Here is a 16,317-nt window from a genome sequence, read left to right as displayed (position 1 = left end):
ATATATATATATATATATATATATATATATATATATATATATATATATATATATATATATATATATATATATATATATATATATATATATATATATATATATATATATATATATATATATATATATATATATATATATATATATATATATATATATATATATATATATATTATATATATATCCAGTTTTTGGTTAGTAAGTTAATTTTCGTTGTGGTTACGAAAAATGAACTATATTACACTAAATTTGTTTAACTATGTTGAAGTTAAAATGGGCCTTAAATTTACAAGACACTCTTTTTCCTGTGTGGGAGGACATTTTTATAAGTGCTTTTAAAGTTGTGCCTTTACAAGAACTTCAATTTTTTTACTGGGATTGGGTTCACTGAAAATCCGCTAGGCTGTTTTTTAATATTTAATCAGGTTTCTCCAATCCACTTCAGTTTTCCATTCAAAATGTTCAAAACTTCTTCATAGTTTAAATTTGCTAAAAAGCTGTTCCTCTCAGTTAGTTTAAAATTAGACATCTGCCGATGAAGTGTTGATTTGTTTATATATATATATATATATATATATATATATATATATATATATATATATATATATATATATATATATATATATATATATATATATATATATATATAAATAAAATCAATAAAAAAGTTAAAGTTTATGTAATATAAATACATAACAAACAGAAGCATTAGCTTAGGTTAAAGTGGCAGCGATTCAGATGCAGGCTCACTTTGACTATTCAGTCCATTGTGATACCACATTTAACTAAAAGTAGCTATTACAATGGGCACTTCTAGTTTTAACCACTGAACCTTCTCTATTATTTACTCTTCTGGAATCAACCAGATTGCTCCAAAAACATTAAAAAAACTGCTTAAGTTAACGTTTTCCAGGTCCGCCAGTAATCTAAAGCTATATGCTCCTAAAATTCGCTTACGCCTTACACAAAAAGCAGGACACTCACACAAGAGGTGTTTAATTGATTGCTTTTCCTCCACATCATTACAGCTTATACAATAGTCATTATACTTCGCACCTATAGTTTTTGCAAATTCGCCTATCAGGCAGCGACCCGTTATAGCAGATATCAGGAGTCCTATCTGACGCCTTGAGAACACTAGCATATCTAGTGTGCGGTTTAAGTTTAAATGGGGCCATATTTGCTTGGTGTCGTTACAACCCTTGCAATTCTCCCATCGAATATTGGCCATCATAACAGCCTTCTCACGCAGTAAGAGCTTGCAGGTGGCCAGAGGCATACCAACTAGTTCCCCTGGAATATGTAAGGTAGTTCCTAGCCTTGCTAGCTCATCTGCTTCGCAGTTCCCCGGTATGTTTCTATGGCCAGGCACCCATACTAGGTGAATATTGTGCTGCTCAGCCATCTCATTGAGAGATTTGCGGCAGTCGATAGCTGTTTTAGAGTTGAGGAGCACAGAGTCCAAGGATTTTATTGCAGGTTGACTGTCTGAGTACATATTAATGCCAATATTGCTTGGAACATTACTTCTCTGCCAATTCACCACTTCTCTTATTGCTAATATTTCAGCCTGAAAAACACTACCGTGATCAGGTAATCTTTTCGCTATTCGAAGTTCCAGATCTTTAGAATATACTCCGAAACCCACTTGTCCATCCAATTTGGAGCCATCAGTGTAGGAATATATATATCTTTTATTCCCCGGGGTCCGTGTACACCACGCCTCACTGTTGGGAATTAGAGTCTCAAACTTTTTGTCGAAAAGTGGTCTCGCCAATTACACTTTGGCGAGACCACTACGTTAGGCACACCTGGCATTATTTTGAGGACCGAACTGTGACCGTGTAGGAACATCGAAAAACAAATTAAAAACAAGAATTTCAGGACATAAATCGGATATTAAATTACGCACTAACTCGAATACCACAAAAACTGCACTAGCGGACCACTGTGCGAGAAACAATCATAACCCAAACTTTGACGACGTAAGAATATTAGAAAGAGAGAATAATTACAACCAAAGATTTATATTAGAAACCCTTCATATAAACAATGTACCGCAAGCAAACGAATGAACTTCAAAGTTGATACAGAAAACATCGCTCACTGTTACAGGCATTTGCTTCGGAAAAGGAAACAACAAATACATGGTATAATCATCGTGCAATAGTAAAAACAACTCAGTGCAATACAGACAGCTGACGAGTGTAGTGAATCTACAGTAGCTTTAAGTATTTTTGTGTTGTCGATACTATACATGTAAGTCATTGGTTGTATTGCTGTTTTAATTTTTCTGTTCGCCTGGTACTTGTAAAATGAGATTAAGATATGTCTGTCCGATTTTTGTACAATTATATTATTTTATAATACCATTTTAAATTATTAACTTAAAGTAATTAATATTTATTTACACTTATTTAAATTATAAAATGTTTAATACTGTGATATTTATGAAATGTAATTTCTATAAATCTAGGAAGCGATTCAATATCGTAATCGCGAAATTGGGAACAATAAATAAAATATTTAAAAAGACCTCGAGCGTGAAGAAACATTAATTTATAATTTAAGACAGACAAGCGTTAGACTTCATTAAAAATCATAAAAAATTAAAAAACTTATTTATTTGGCAAAATATCACAAAATGTTTTAATTCACACACAAAATACTGAATTCGAATCACACCTTAATAAGTGATGCAAATTCAGTGCAGCGGCTGTTGAAATGGTGTACATCCGTCCTATGACAAGCCCATGTTAAATTCATCGCTTCTGCGCCAATTTTGTACCACTTCCGACAAAATGAAAATGTTCGCTACTTTTGGCGACTCTTTTTTGCTGGGATTTTAAACTAGATCAAGCTGCCTACGTAAAATACATTGCCGCAAAAATTGTTTTTAATTCTAAGTAACAATTGTTTAAGTTTATACAAATCTATGTTTGTACGTTAAAAAAAAGTAATATAAAATAAAGAATACTACTACTACTAGTAGTGTAGTATTCTTATGTGTATAATTGTTCCCGTTTTCTAGTTAATTATCTAACATACTCAAAAAATTATTAGTGTAAAGGAAACTTTCTCCAAACATAATAATTCCATGAACTGAAATAAAGTCAAGACATTCGTCGAATAAGCTCTTAACTTTTTCCCACAACGACTTAGCCTCGGAACCATGACACTGTAGTCTACAGACGGTAAGATCGTTGTCTCAAAAATTGTGAAACTTTGTTTCAAATCGGAATACTGTAGTACTGTACTATATGATTTAAATATTGACATGTTTTAGTTTCGACCAAAGATAATAGAGAGAAAAAGATGGAAAATTGGCTGCTAAGCACATCAAACCATTTACCGTGCAAGGCCCATACTTTTGGTTTATTGAACCCAATCCCAGCCCATTTTAACTTCAACATAGTTAAACAAATTTAGTGTAATATAGTTCATTTTTCGTAACCACAACGAAAATTAACTTACTAACCAAAAACTGGATATATATAATATATATATATATATATATATATATATATATATATATATATATATATATATATATATATATATATATATATATATATATATATATATATATATATATATATATATATATATATATATATATATATATATATATATATATATATATATATATATATATATATATATATATATATATATATATATATATATATATATATATATATCCAGTTTTTGGTTGGTAAGTTAATTTTCGTTGTGGTTACGAAAAATGAACTATATTACACTAAATTTGTTTAACTATGTTGAAGTTAAAATGGTCCTTAAATTTACAAGACACTCTTTTTCCTGTGTGGGAGGACATTTTTATAAGTACTTTTAAAGTTGTGCCTTTAGAAGAACTTCCAATTTTTTTACTGGGATTGGGTTCACTGAAAATCCGCTAGGCTGTTTTTTAATATTTAATCAGGTTTCTCCAATCTACTTCAGTTTTCCATTCAAAATGTTCAAAACTTCTTCATAGTTTAAATTTGCTAAAAAAGCTGTTCCTCTCAGTTAGTTTAAAATTAGACATCTGCCGATGAAGTGTTGATTTGTTTCTTTTTCTTGCATATTGTTCAATTTACATCCTTTCCGAACTACTAACCAGTTCTACAAAACGATATTAGAAGGTCGTCTTGATAACGAAAAAAATTTAAAACCTTTTTGTATTTCATCATCTTTAATAAACATTTATACACCCAGAAAAAAGTGGCCCCTTCTTTAAGTTAAACTGAACTAATTGTGAAGAAAGTTGAACTTCGTATTGCGCCAAAGACATTTTTATTTTTTTAAACAATGTGATTTTCGTTGAAATTAGGTAGAATGCATTCCATATATTAGTTAACATTTTCCTATATTTATGTACCGCTATACTACAAAATGAAAAAATTTAACTGAATTGAATTCATATATGGAATGATTTTATTGAACTTTTTTCATTCATTGGGACAAATCTTACATATTTGATGTAAACCTTTTTACTTCAAACTTAGAACTGCTTACCTTCGTTTTTAAATACATTTTTATTTATTTATATAGGCAATTTTTTCTTTAATAAAATACACGTTTTATTAATATATTAAATATATGTATTAAGAATCAACAGCATCTGGCCTTGAAATATTAGTTTATTATTCCACTATTTCCAATTTCCATGTAATGTCATCAACTGTAAAACGCATTTTTCCTTCTTCTTGTACATTTCACTTTTAATAAGTTGCTGCGTAACGAGTTTGTCTTCCTTTTACAATGTCAATACCTACAAATAAAAAAAATCATAAACCAATTTTTTCACAAAAGGTTGCGTCACTGAAGGTTACCTGTTAATTGAAGATTCCAAAATGAAGACGAATGAAGGGTTAATTATTCTGTTTTCTTTCTTTATACACCATCACGAACATAATTTTTTCTCACGATTTTAAAATAACAAATATTATATATTTTATTTATTATTTATTATATTAATTTACTATACTATGTTTTAACAATCCCTCCGTATACCATAACAACGCGATTCCAACTAAAAAAACAACCCACGCGCAAACATACCGATTACATCGATGACAGTTATCGATTACAGATAGATAAAATAAATATAGGAAACTTTCCTATATTCTAACAAGTATGCCTCCTTAAGTTTTAAAAGGATTGAATACTTCTTAGTACGAATGAACTAAAATATTTTTCTATGCCAAGTGTTATTCGTATGTATGATAAGCTTTCTATAATAAAGGAAGTCAGAATTATCATTTTATAAGAAATTTTACTAAATTTGAGGAAACTTGGTTTTAGTTCATATTTTGTTTATTCTTGCGAATGCTTTGTTATCAGTGAATACAATTTTCTTGTTCAGTAGTAATTCTTATACCCAGCGAAGAAAACAGTATTAGTAAAATTCCATGCCTTAATCCAGTTAATTAACTATTCCTAACTGCTTTAAGTTTAGGATTTTTTACTGAAGCAAGTAAATTTTATTATTTTAAACAAAAATTTAACTTAATGGAAATAAATTGGCTAAACTAAATTGATGAACATTTTTTCCTTTAGTTCCGAAGGCACTTTTTTCTTGGTGTAGTCTTATTATTAAAATACGTCTTTAATTGATCTGTGTCTTCTAACAGCTTTATCAGTTTCATTCATTTTTGCATTGCACTTTTTTTAATTTCGTACCGTTTTTTTGTATTTTGTAAGCGGGAGCCACTCAAGTTGGTTTCAACAGGGTTTCGGGCAATTTGCTAGCTGCAGCACATGACGGAGATTTACGTATTTGGGACATTCGAAAGGGTTCTTGCCCCATTCACTACATTACTGCACATCAAAATCGGTACAAACCATTTGAAAGTACATTTATTATTATGAATTTCACGAACCAATATTTTTAGAGTACATGGTATTAATTGGAGTCATCGCAGGGAAACATGTTTGGCCACTGCTAGTCAGGATGGGACAGTAAAGTATTTTGATATAAACAATCCCAGAAGAGCAGAAAAAATAATAACAACAACTTCACCAGTTTGGAGGGCTCGATATACGGTAATCTATAATAATTTCTTACAATAAATTATTTTGCAATATTTTAATACAATTTAAGCCCATTGGTAATGGCCTGGTAAGCATAGTTGTTCCGCATTTAGGTCGTGGAGATAATAGCTTGCTTTTATGGAGCAATAGCAAACAAAATGATCCAGTTTGCTCTTTTGTGGGACATACTGATGTTATATTAGATTTTGCTTGGAGACCCAACCGTGAGAAGCAAATGGAGATTGTAAGAAGTTGTGGTATTCAAAAACTGTCATGTGAGAAAAACTGTCATATTGAATTTTAGGAGCTGGTCACATGGTCACGTGATCGAACATTGCGTGTTTGGAAAATTGACGATAAAATGTTAAAACAATGTGAACCTGAAAACGACTTACAAGAAAATTATCAATCGGAATCACGCGTTGAAACGCCAACAAAGTTTCAACCAATCTATTCGTCATCTTTTCATAAACGATCTGAAGTGCAAGCCCATCCAGTCGCTGTTTCTTTACCCGCCCAAGCCCATGAGGTGGGTAACAATATTCGATTGTCTAGATCACCTCCACTAATAACGATGTCATCACGGGCATCAATTCACCGGCACAGAGAGGAAACCACTGTTGCACGTTCATTAACCGATCAGCCAACATGTTCCTTACATCATGAATTTTCACTCCTAAATACAAACATGCCACATGTTGAAGTCGATACCCTCGATGCGATAAAACGATTCGCAATTTTCAACATATCAGCTGGTGGACATGTTATTGTTTTACAAATAACTTTTCCAACTGAGTATCCAAGTCCAAACAATTATCCCGAATTTAACTTCTGTCAAGGGACCACAATGCATGAACAACCGTCGAGATTAATGTTGAAGGTTTTGAAAACAAATGCACTGCAACGTGTAAAAAAATCTAGAACATGTTTGGAACAATGTTTAAGAGCTTTGGTCACAGCAATGAAAAAGGTATGTATTGTTGTTTCCAAAGTATTTATTTATGCATAACATTGTAACACACAACATTGTAACCCTGTAGGAAATTGAGCTAACTTTAACTGAGTCATAGGTAACTTAAAACCTATCTCATTTCCCATGTGAAATCGTAATCAGTTTTTACATGTATTGTCATTAGAACGAGTCCGTACTCACCCCTGCATAAGTTTTAGCTAACCAAAAATTAGCTCAAAACGAGTTAGTTTTTGGCTGATAATATATGAATGAGTATACTAAGGCTATGGCCACACTAGGCAAATATTTGACCAAAATGAGTGTCAAATATTTTTCCAGAACCATTTTCCAAATATCTGGATACGGTTTTTGGAAAATAACCCTACCATGATGTTATATATCTAATATGAGCTAAATATATTTTCCGGTTTGGCTGTGGCGACGGTTTCTTTTATAATATAAAAATCATTTTCTAGTTAAACAAAAATATATCGTAATTTTTGTATAAAAAATCTATTTTTCTAAAATATTGTAATATTGAGTAACATTTTTATTTAAAAATTAAATATTTTGAAATTCAAGAAAAAGTCCCGATTTCTCAAAAACAGGTGAGTTTTTATGGCGTTTTCGATAGATATGTCTATATGTGGTTATTTGTTTATACTGTACTAGAATTTTATCATAATTAGTCAAAGTTTCTTTTGCACATTCTGAGTAAATCCTTATCAATTTTGGTATTAAAACAACTTGAGTTATTTCATTTTAGGTTATTTCTGGAACAGAATATTCCTTCCAATGAATTATTCTCCAGCTATCATTTAATTTTAGTTTTTTGCTTAAAAATTTCTACGTTTGCTGTGGAGTGTGGCAGAATCATGATTATTTGTACGAATTTTGACAAAAGTCGAAAAACCAAAGTACTCCATGTTTTGTTTCCGAATTTTTTCCCAAAAATTTTCAAATTTATTTTAATATTTTCAAAAATTTCTTCAAAATGTGAAAACTTTAACTCCCTAAACTATGTGTCTAATGGTCGGAGTTAATATCGTTAAAATCGTAAAAAATCGGAATTGTCCATTTTGTGAGTAAAAAATCGTAAGGACATTTTTTATTCGAATCGCCCACTTTCCCGCCCCTTCGGACCGTGAGGGACTCGTACCCATAACGTCGGGACAGCATACACACCATGATCCGGACCATGGCGGGGTGGAGGAGAGGGATGTAACCAGCTACAGAGAAGGACTCATCAGCCGGATATATTACATTATTAAACTAAAATACTAGCACATCCAAGAAAAAATGTATTAGTTATCCAAATATGTTTAAATTCTGGGCTTTATCATATAAATACATAAGTTAGCGATAGATTGAATTAAAATTAATGCACATCCTACGAATAAGCTCTAACGCAGCATAATACGAACGTAAAAAATCACTGAAAAGGAACTGGTAATTCCTGAAAAGGAACATTTATCCTAATCCTAGATACCAATTCCGAGCAAGGAATATCACCACTAACACTAGTATATAAAATAAATTTTTTTTCATGTACATTTGATGAGAGGTGAATTTTCTTACGTATTTTCATCTGCTGAATTCCAAATTGGAAGTAAATTTTTTATGGAACAGTTTTTGAGATATTCCGTTATTTTTAGTTGTTCGTTCTTTTTCACTAGGAAAATGAATGAAACGAAACCATCAATAAACAAACAACGTATCACCCCCACGTCTTCTTCAATAGACGACCAACCAAGAATAAGTAATGCAATTATAGTTGCAAATGTAAACAATGGAAAATCGCCAAACAAAAGCAATACTAACAAAAATCAAACAAAACCAACTAACGCTCATCAAGAAATAAGTAAACAAAAACATAACAAAACATACAAACCAAACATTGTAGCATTGCAGGAATCTCATCTAATCGACTCCAACAAAGACTTTCTGCACTTACCAAAATATACTGCTTTCCATCATAATAAAAATTATGCATATTCTAAAGCCGATGTGGCTATCTTTGTTCGAAATAATTTAAGCGTTTCGAAACATACAACATCTTCTTTCACAAACAATCGTCATAGATCTAGGTTTGTCTTTAGTTTTGACCAACATATGTAAGGAATGCGATATCCAACTAGGTTCTGACTTTAATTGGTGATTTGAACTCTCACAATGTCGTTTTGGGATCCAATAGCACAAACACCAATGGTTCCAAATGGGAAGAGTTGGCAAATGGTAATGGGTTGGTTATTTTGAATGTGGTTCGCCCACGCTATTAAATACACGGCACACATTCACGGCGGTGGACGTTTCCATGTGCTCTTCTGATGTGGCACCTTTCCTAAATTGGCAGCGACTGCCTTTACCAGAAGTAGGAGATCATTTCCCAATAATTATTTCGTATAATGATCTACGTAATAGCCGAGAAAATATTTATTCAACGTTTCCACGACGAAAAAGCTGATTGTAAAACATTTCAAGGAAAATTATCTTTATATGAAAAGGATTTTCCTATATCGAAAAACGCTAATAGGGAAAAACGCTAATAGGAAGAGGTTAATACGGAAATCAGCAAATAAATCTATGCCCATTAGTCGTCCACCCAAGGATCATCAGCGTCCATTTTGTTTTACCAGTTTCATATCAAGGCTGATTGGTTTGGAGAACATTCAAAAGAACACGTAACTGCCTCAATTATATAAATTATAAAAGAGCTTGTGCAAAAGTTAGAAAATAATGTCAAATCCAGTTAACACTATTATATTAAAGAACTAATTCTCTGCGGTATACAGAAGAAAATAATTATTTTTATTTTTTCACTTCTTACTAACCGAGGAAAAAAGTCAAAGTCGATGGACACTTATCCGCAACTTGTCCATTAGAAAATGGAATTTCACAGGGTTCTCCTCTATCTGGGGGCTAATCACGGCATTCGATATCGAATTCATAATCGTATCAAAAAAATTTTCGGTACGATTAAAAGTTTGGATCACGGTATTCGATCGAAATTTGATGCAATTTCTTTAGCATTGCCAACAGCAAAAAACGAAACAGAACAAAATGAAATGACAAAATTAAGTTAGCGGCACAAAATAGAATGTAGAAAAATTCTATCGCTTTACAATTGTCTGCCGTCTTAAAGCATTTTTCCAGTGGAAGCCTTCATCATTCACTATTCTTACAAGGTGGTCCAGAAGCGTTATGTTGTCATGGAATGGTACGGTAATTGGTTGATCACAATATCTTGGATATCCATCTAGCATGTGCACTTTATATATGGTTCTTTGCCAAGCTAGGATGCTCGCTCCTGAACTCGACTATGACCAATTTTTGTTTAACATTTATTGGAGTTGCATTAGTCCTAAATATTCAAAATATGTTCATTATATGTAAATTTACTACAAATTAGCAACAATTCGAACTAAAACTAATATAAACAAGTGAAAATTTTTTTACGATTGCAATTTACCAATCGAAATAATTATCGATCAAAAAAACTTGATATCGACTCCCGTGATCCGAAAAAAATTAGATTTCGAACAAAAGTTTTCGATATCGAATGTCATGTTTAGCCCCCTGTTGTTTTGTATAATATATATGCAAATAGTTTGAAGTCTTTGAAGGAAGCAGACTATATTGGCATATTTGCTGACAATATTTTTGCTGTGGCATCCGGTAGTTATAAAGATGTCAATGAAAAACTCAAACGGATTAATCACAAAATTCAAATTTGGACAAAAGGAAGTGGTGCTGTCATACCTTTAATTAAAGCGGAAATACTCCATGTTTGTCAGAAGCATAAATGTACGGCGGTATCGATGATTTGGCATCGGATTTATTCACTCAACGATATAATCGGACATTTCTAGCTCGACATATGATATGTCTAGTGTAGGGTTTTCTTTTGCCCGAACTTTTTAAATTTTTTTCGAATTTCCCGGGATCCCTGTCAAAGGGAAACTTGCTTTGATGTGGAATACATTTAGACATTTGAATAATTAAGAAATCACCTAAAACTACGGTTATAAGGCGCTCTCTGGACAACTAACAATATATATATTATGTTGTTCTCTTACATCAGCCATAAATCATACTAAAATACGAAATATTTTGTAATACAAAACATTTTGACAATGGAACTCTACAATGAAACCCTACAACATTTTATAGGAAAATGTCCTTTACTAAGTCTATATCGGCAGCATTATTTTGGAAAATATCAACTATTGGAGGAAGAAGTTATCGAAATATTAGATGGAGGTGAATCGCAATCTTGGCTCCTATATTAAAGCGGCGATACGTTATAGACAACTGATTATAACAGAATATAATTAAATTATAAAATTCTTAAATAAAGATAATTTTCCACTTTATAGTAAACTGAAATATTCATTTGGGCCGGCTGACGACATTTGTCATAGCCGTAACAGGTTGGCTGATAAGGTCTGACACATAGATGGCGTCGCTAGTATTAAATGCATATTATTTTTATATAGTACCAACCTTCAAATGATTCGTGTCAAAATTTGACGTCTGTAAGTCAAATAGTTTGTGAGATAGAGCGTCTTTTGTGAAGCAACTTTTGTTATTGTGAAAAAAAATGGAAAAAAAGGAATTTCGTGTTTTGATAAAATACACACAAAAAAATTATCACCAAAATTTTTTCAATTAAACACTTAATTGAATTTGGAAACGGATTCAATTAATATGTTAATTGATTCAATTAATTATTTAATCAAATCCGAATAAAAACCAATTAAAAAATGATTGATATTTGTTACGTTTCCAATTAAAATATTAATTGATTCAATCAATTTGTTAATCAATTCTGAAATAATTTTCACTTACAAACGTGATTGAAAAATTTTCCGTTTCCAATTACACATGCGATTGATCCAATCACCTTTGTGATTGAAATTGAATAATTTTGAGCGATGGAAAGAGCGAAAAGAGAACAAGAGAACGGGTATTTATTCAACAATGTATGTCTGAGGAAGTAACTCGTAACGAACGGTTGGGTTTTTGTTTTTCGCGTAAATTGAAAAACATGTCTGCTGCATTCAAAATGTGTGCATAAATATTTTGAACGCAACAACAAATCATAGCAAAAGGTTGAAATAAATAAAGTGTGCAACAACGGCCATGTGGTAAAGGTTTGAAAAAAATATATGACAGGACGCATTTGAAATTAACTGTGTTTGTGGTATTGTAAAAATGGAAAACAATCTACGTTTATTGAAGGTAAGAAATTGTGAAATGTGAATACCATTTTCCATTGAAGCCTGTTTACATTAAACGGACTAAAATAATATATTTTTTATTCATTTCTTTTAGTGACCAATTTTATTTCGTGAAATTGACCAATCAATCCCATCAACTCCATCATTTTATCAAATATATAATAATATGTTTGCAATAAAAAAGTGGGTACCGTATTGATCTTTTAAAATTATAAATTTTTTTCACTCCTAGTTTTCTTAAAACCAAGACCGGTATGGGTTTGTTGGAAGATTCACCTTGGAGTTGCGAAGTAGCGTTGGCATTAAATTGCATTTTTGTTTTACCTGGCTTTTTCAGTTTGAACCCAAGTAGAGAGCAGTATATCTGGTATATAAACTAATGAGCTGAATTATGTAATGGTAAAAAAGTTCTTTCTTTTGGATTTAAAAATATGAAAAATATCCGAAAATAATAAAAATATGTATTTTCCATTTATATTTTTTTCTATTTCCAGAATTTGCAAAGTATCATCAATATAATACCAAATATTACATTGCTTTCCCATTATTTTTGTCTTTGATTGGTTCAAATTTTAATAGACGATTTTAATGTGTGGAAATTTTGGAAAGGAATTGTTATTAAAATTAAATTACCGAGCTCCTTAATACACCTTTTTATGCTAAAAGACTGCAAAAGAAGATTATAAACAACTGCAAAAGAAGATTATAAATCTGCAACCTGGAACTAAGAATTGAACTTGATATTCTACGCAGGTAATGTTTAACAAAATTAACTTTTAATTGAACAAAATTAAATTCGAATTATTCTGTTTACTTTCAGAAAAACTAATTTAGCTTACAGGCTGCTGATTTATTGGAAATCTAGGCGCATCTACAATTAGAAGGAACATGCTAACATGGTTATTATTATAAGGAAGATAATGATTTATATAATTTATTTTTTCACCCTATAGTTGTTATTGATAGTAATTGTATTTGTAAGTTATGTTAGAACAAAACACAAATGACAAGAACCAAATTTATTTTTCTATTGCATAATAATAATAAAATATTAAATATGTTTTATAAGAAACACAAATTTTCTTTTTTTTCAAAAGAAAAAAAAAACTAAATACGATTTTGGGGTCGTAATATATACATTTTTGATCGAAATTTATAGCCAATTTCAATTAATTATTTAATTGAATGAATCAAATAGTTGATTGATTTTTGTCGCAAAATTAATTAAAATTTTAATTAATTCAATTAAAACTGTGATTGAATTTTATGTTAAAAATCAATCACGTTTTTAATTGATTCAATCACACAATTAATTGATTCCGTGACAAAAGTCAATTAAATTTTTAATTAAAAATCGTGTTGGTTTTCAATCAAAATGGGTGATTGATACTATCATTTTCGTGATTGAAGACATTTCAATTAAAAAATGATTGAATCCGCGATTTTCGTGATTGAAATCAAAAAATTTTTTTTGTGTGAAAATGAAGTTGATCGAGATAGCGGAGGCCTTAAAGATATCAAAGTAACGTGTTGGTCATATCATTCATCAATATATACGGAAGCTCTGTGCAAAATGGGTGCCGCGGGAGCTCACATTTGACCAAAAACAACAACGTGTTGATGATTCTGAGCGGTGTTTGCAGCTGCTAACTCGTAATACACCCGAGTTTTTCCGTCGATATGTGACAATGGATGAAACATGGCTCCATCACTACACTCCTGAGTCCAATCGACAGTCGGCTGAGTGGACAGCGACCGGTGAACCGTCTCCGAAGCGTGGAAAGACTCAAAAGTCCGCTGGCAAAGTAATGGCCTCGGTTTTTTGGGATGCGCATGGAATAATTTTTATCGATTATCTTGAGAAGGGAAAAACAATCAACAGTGGCTATTATATGGCGTTATTGGAGCGTATGAAGAAGAAAAAAGTGTTGTTCCACCAAGACAACTCACCGTGCCACAAGTCATTGAGAACGATGGCAAAACTTCATGAATTGGGCTTCGAATTGCTTCACCACCCACTGTATTCACCAGATCTGGCCCCTAGCGACTTTTTCTTGTTCTCGGACCTCAAAAGGATGCTCGCAGAGAAAAAAACTGGCTGTAATGAATAGGTGATCGCCGAAACTGAGGCCTATTTTGAGGCAAAACCGAAGGAGTACTACCAAAATGGTATCAAAAAATTGGAAGGTCGTTATAATCGTTGTATCGCTCTTGAAGGGAACTATGTTGAATAATAAAAACGAATTTTGACAAAAAAATGCGTTTTTCTTTGTTAGACCGGGGACTTATCAGCCAACCTGTTATATCTTCTTATTTCTAAGTTAACTTACTTACTATATGTTCTACAATATTTTTCTGAATTTGCATGAAATCACAAAATTTCTTGATCTATTACAACATAAAATGTAATCATATATTTATTTTGGAAATAAAGAGATACATTACTACTACTATTGAGGGATTTTTTGTAACACTAAAAAACTGTTTGGAAATGAAAGAAACTTATTCCGATTTCACCATCGTTAAACGGGGTCAATAAATACACATGTTCAGTCAATATTCCAAAAGGGAAACAGTACCATGTAATACGACATTCACATTACACTTCCAAAATCCACTTTAACTAGATTTCAGTTGTATGCCCTATAAATAAGAGTTTTAAACCCCAATTTTAATAGATTTCAAGCCTAATGTGTATAAGGTATAAATTTGATATTAAAGTAACTATCTTAAAAAAGGTTGGAATTTTCTTCTTTCATAAAAAACATCCTTGCAATAATTATGAAATCATGCAATTGCCAACGTGGGCTACATACGGTAAAATGTCCTGTTGTTTTTAAAGGTTTACTCAGTCTACCAGTCTATTAGAATGTCGGTTTACAGAAATATGACAATCATAAATTAGGAAGTGCAAACTTCTTTTAACAATTGGGAGCCCGTTGGATTCTGAATTAGAACCCACGATTATGTATGTTCCACAAGGAAACTACTACGACTTGGTACCATAGTTATTAACATTACACTTCCAAAATCCACTTTAACTAGATTTCAACTGCCTCTATTATACATAAAATATTGTAAAGAAAATTTCCCGGGAATTCCTGCACTTCATTCACGGGAAAGCGGGAGCGAAAAAATAGCAATTTTCCGGGAATTCCCGGGATCCCGTTCCCGGGAAAAACCCTAGTCTAGTGAAAAAAGAACGAAAACTAAAAATAATGGGATATCTCAAAAACCATTCCATAAAAAATTAACCTTTATACACGAAAAAGTCACCCCTTATCAAATGTATATTTTCAGTGTAAACTAGTGTAAGTAATCTGTATATCAACATAGAGAACAGGCCCTAAATGTCTACCCTGAGGCAAACCCGATGGGACATCTAAACACCTCGGATAAGAATCCCCAAAAGATACAATCTGCGTACGGCACTAAAGACACGATTAAATCCAATCCAAAATAGTACTGTTCAAACCAATCCTGTCCAGCTTATATAACAACAGCTTATGATTCACCCGGTCAAAAATCGGTATAAATAACATGAATCTGATTCCCAAGAACAAACTCACTAATAACATGAGAAGTAAACTCCACTAAGTTCGTAGTAGTCGATAGGCCTTTACGAAAATTTTTTTTGATTTCAATCACGAAAATCGCGGATTCAATCATTTTTTTAATTGAAATGTCTTCAATCACGAAAATGATAGTATCAATCACCCATTTTGATTGAAAACCAACACGATTTTCAATTACATATTTAATTGAATTTTGTCACGGAATCAATTAATTGTGTGATTGAATCAATTAAAAACGTGATTGATTTTTAACATAAAATTCAATTACAGTTTTAATTGAATCAATTAAAATTTTAATTAATTTCGCGACAAAAATCAATCTACTATTTGATTCATTCAATTAAATAATTAATTGAAATTGGCTATGAATTTCAATCAAAAAATTTAAATATTGCGCCCCCAAAATCGTATTTAGTTTTATTTGAAATAAAAGAAAATACGTGTATCTTATAAAACATATTCAATATTTTATTATTTTTTGAATTATGTAATAGGCAAATAAATTTGGTTCTTGTCA

At 31.5% G+C, this 16,317-nt stretch overlaps 1 protein-coding gene across 1 annotated transcript in view; it reads left to right on the top strand.

The window, feature by feature from the left end:
* Positions 1-16,317, top strand: part of Wdr59 (WD repeat domain 59) — a 216,957-nt gene that overhangs the window by 127,918 nt on the left and 72,722 nt on the right. Inside the window, exons 3-6 of the mRNA XM_075295795.1 lie at positions 5,704-5,836; positions 5,895-6,045; positions 6,104-6,277; positions 6,338-7,003. Of these exons, the coding sequence (XP_075151910.1) occupies positions 5,704-5,836; positions 5,895-6,045; positions 6,104-6,277; positions 6,338-7,003 (1,124 nt within the window). The remainder of the gene's footprint in view (positions 1-5,703; positions 5,837-5,894; positions 6,046-6,103; positions 6,278-6,337; positions 7,004-16,317) is intronic.

Source organism: Haematobia irritans, chromosome 2 (genome assembly GCF_050003625.1).
Source record: "Haematobia irritans isolate KBUSLIRL chromosome 2, ASM5000362v1, whole genome shotgun sequence".
Lineage (NCBI taxonomy): Eukaryota > Metazoa > Arthropoda > Insecta > Diptera > Muscidae > Haematobia > Haematobia irritans.
Note: the sequence above shows the minus strand (reverse complement) of the source record. Positions and strands in the feature narration are given on the sequence as shown.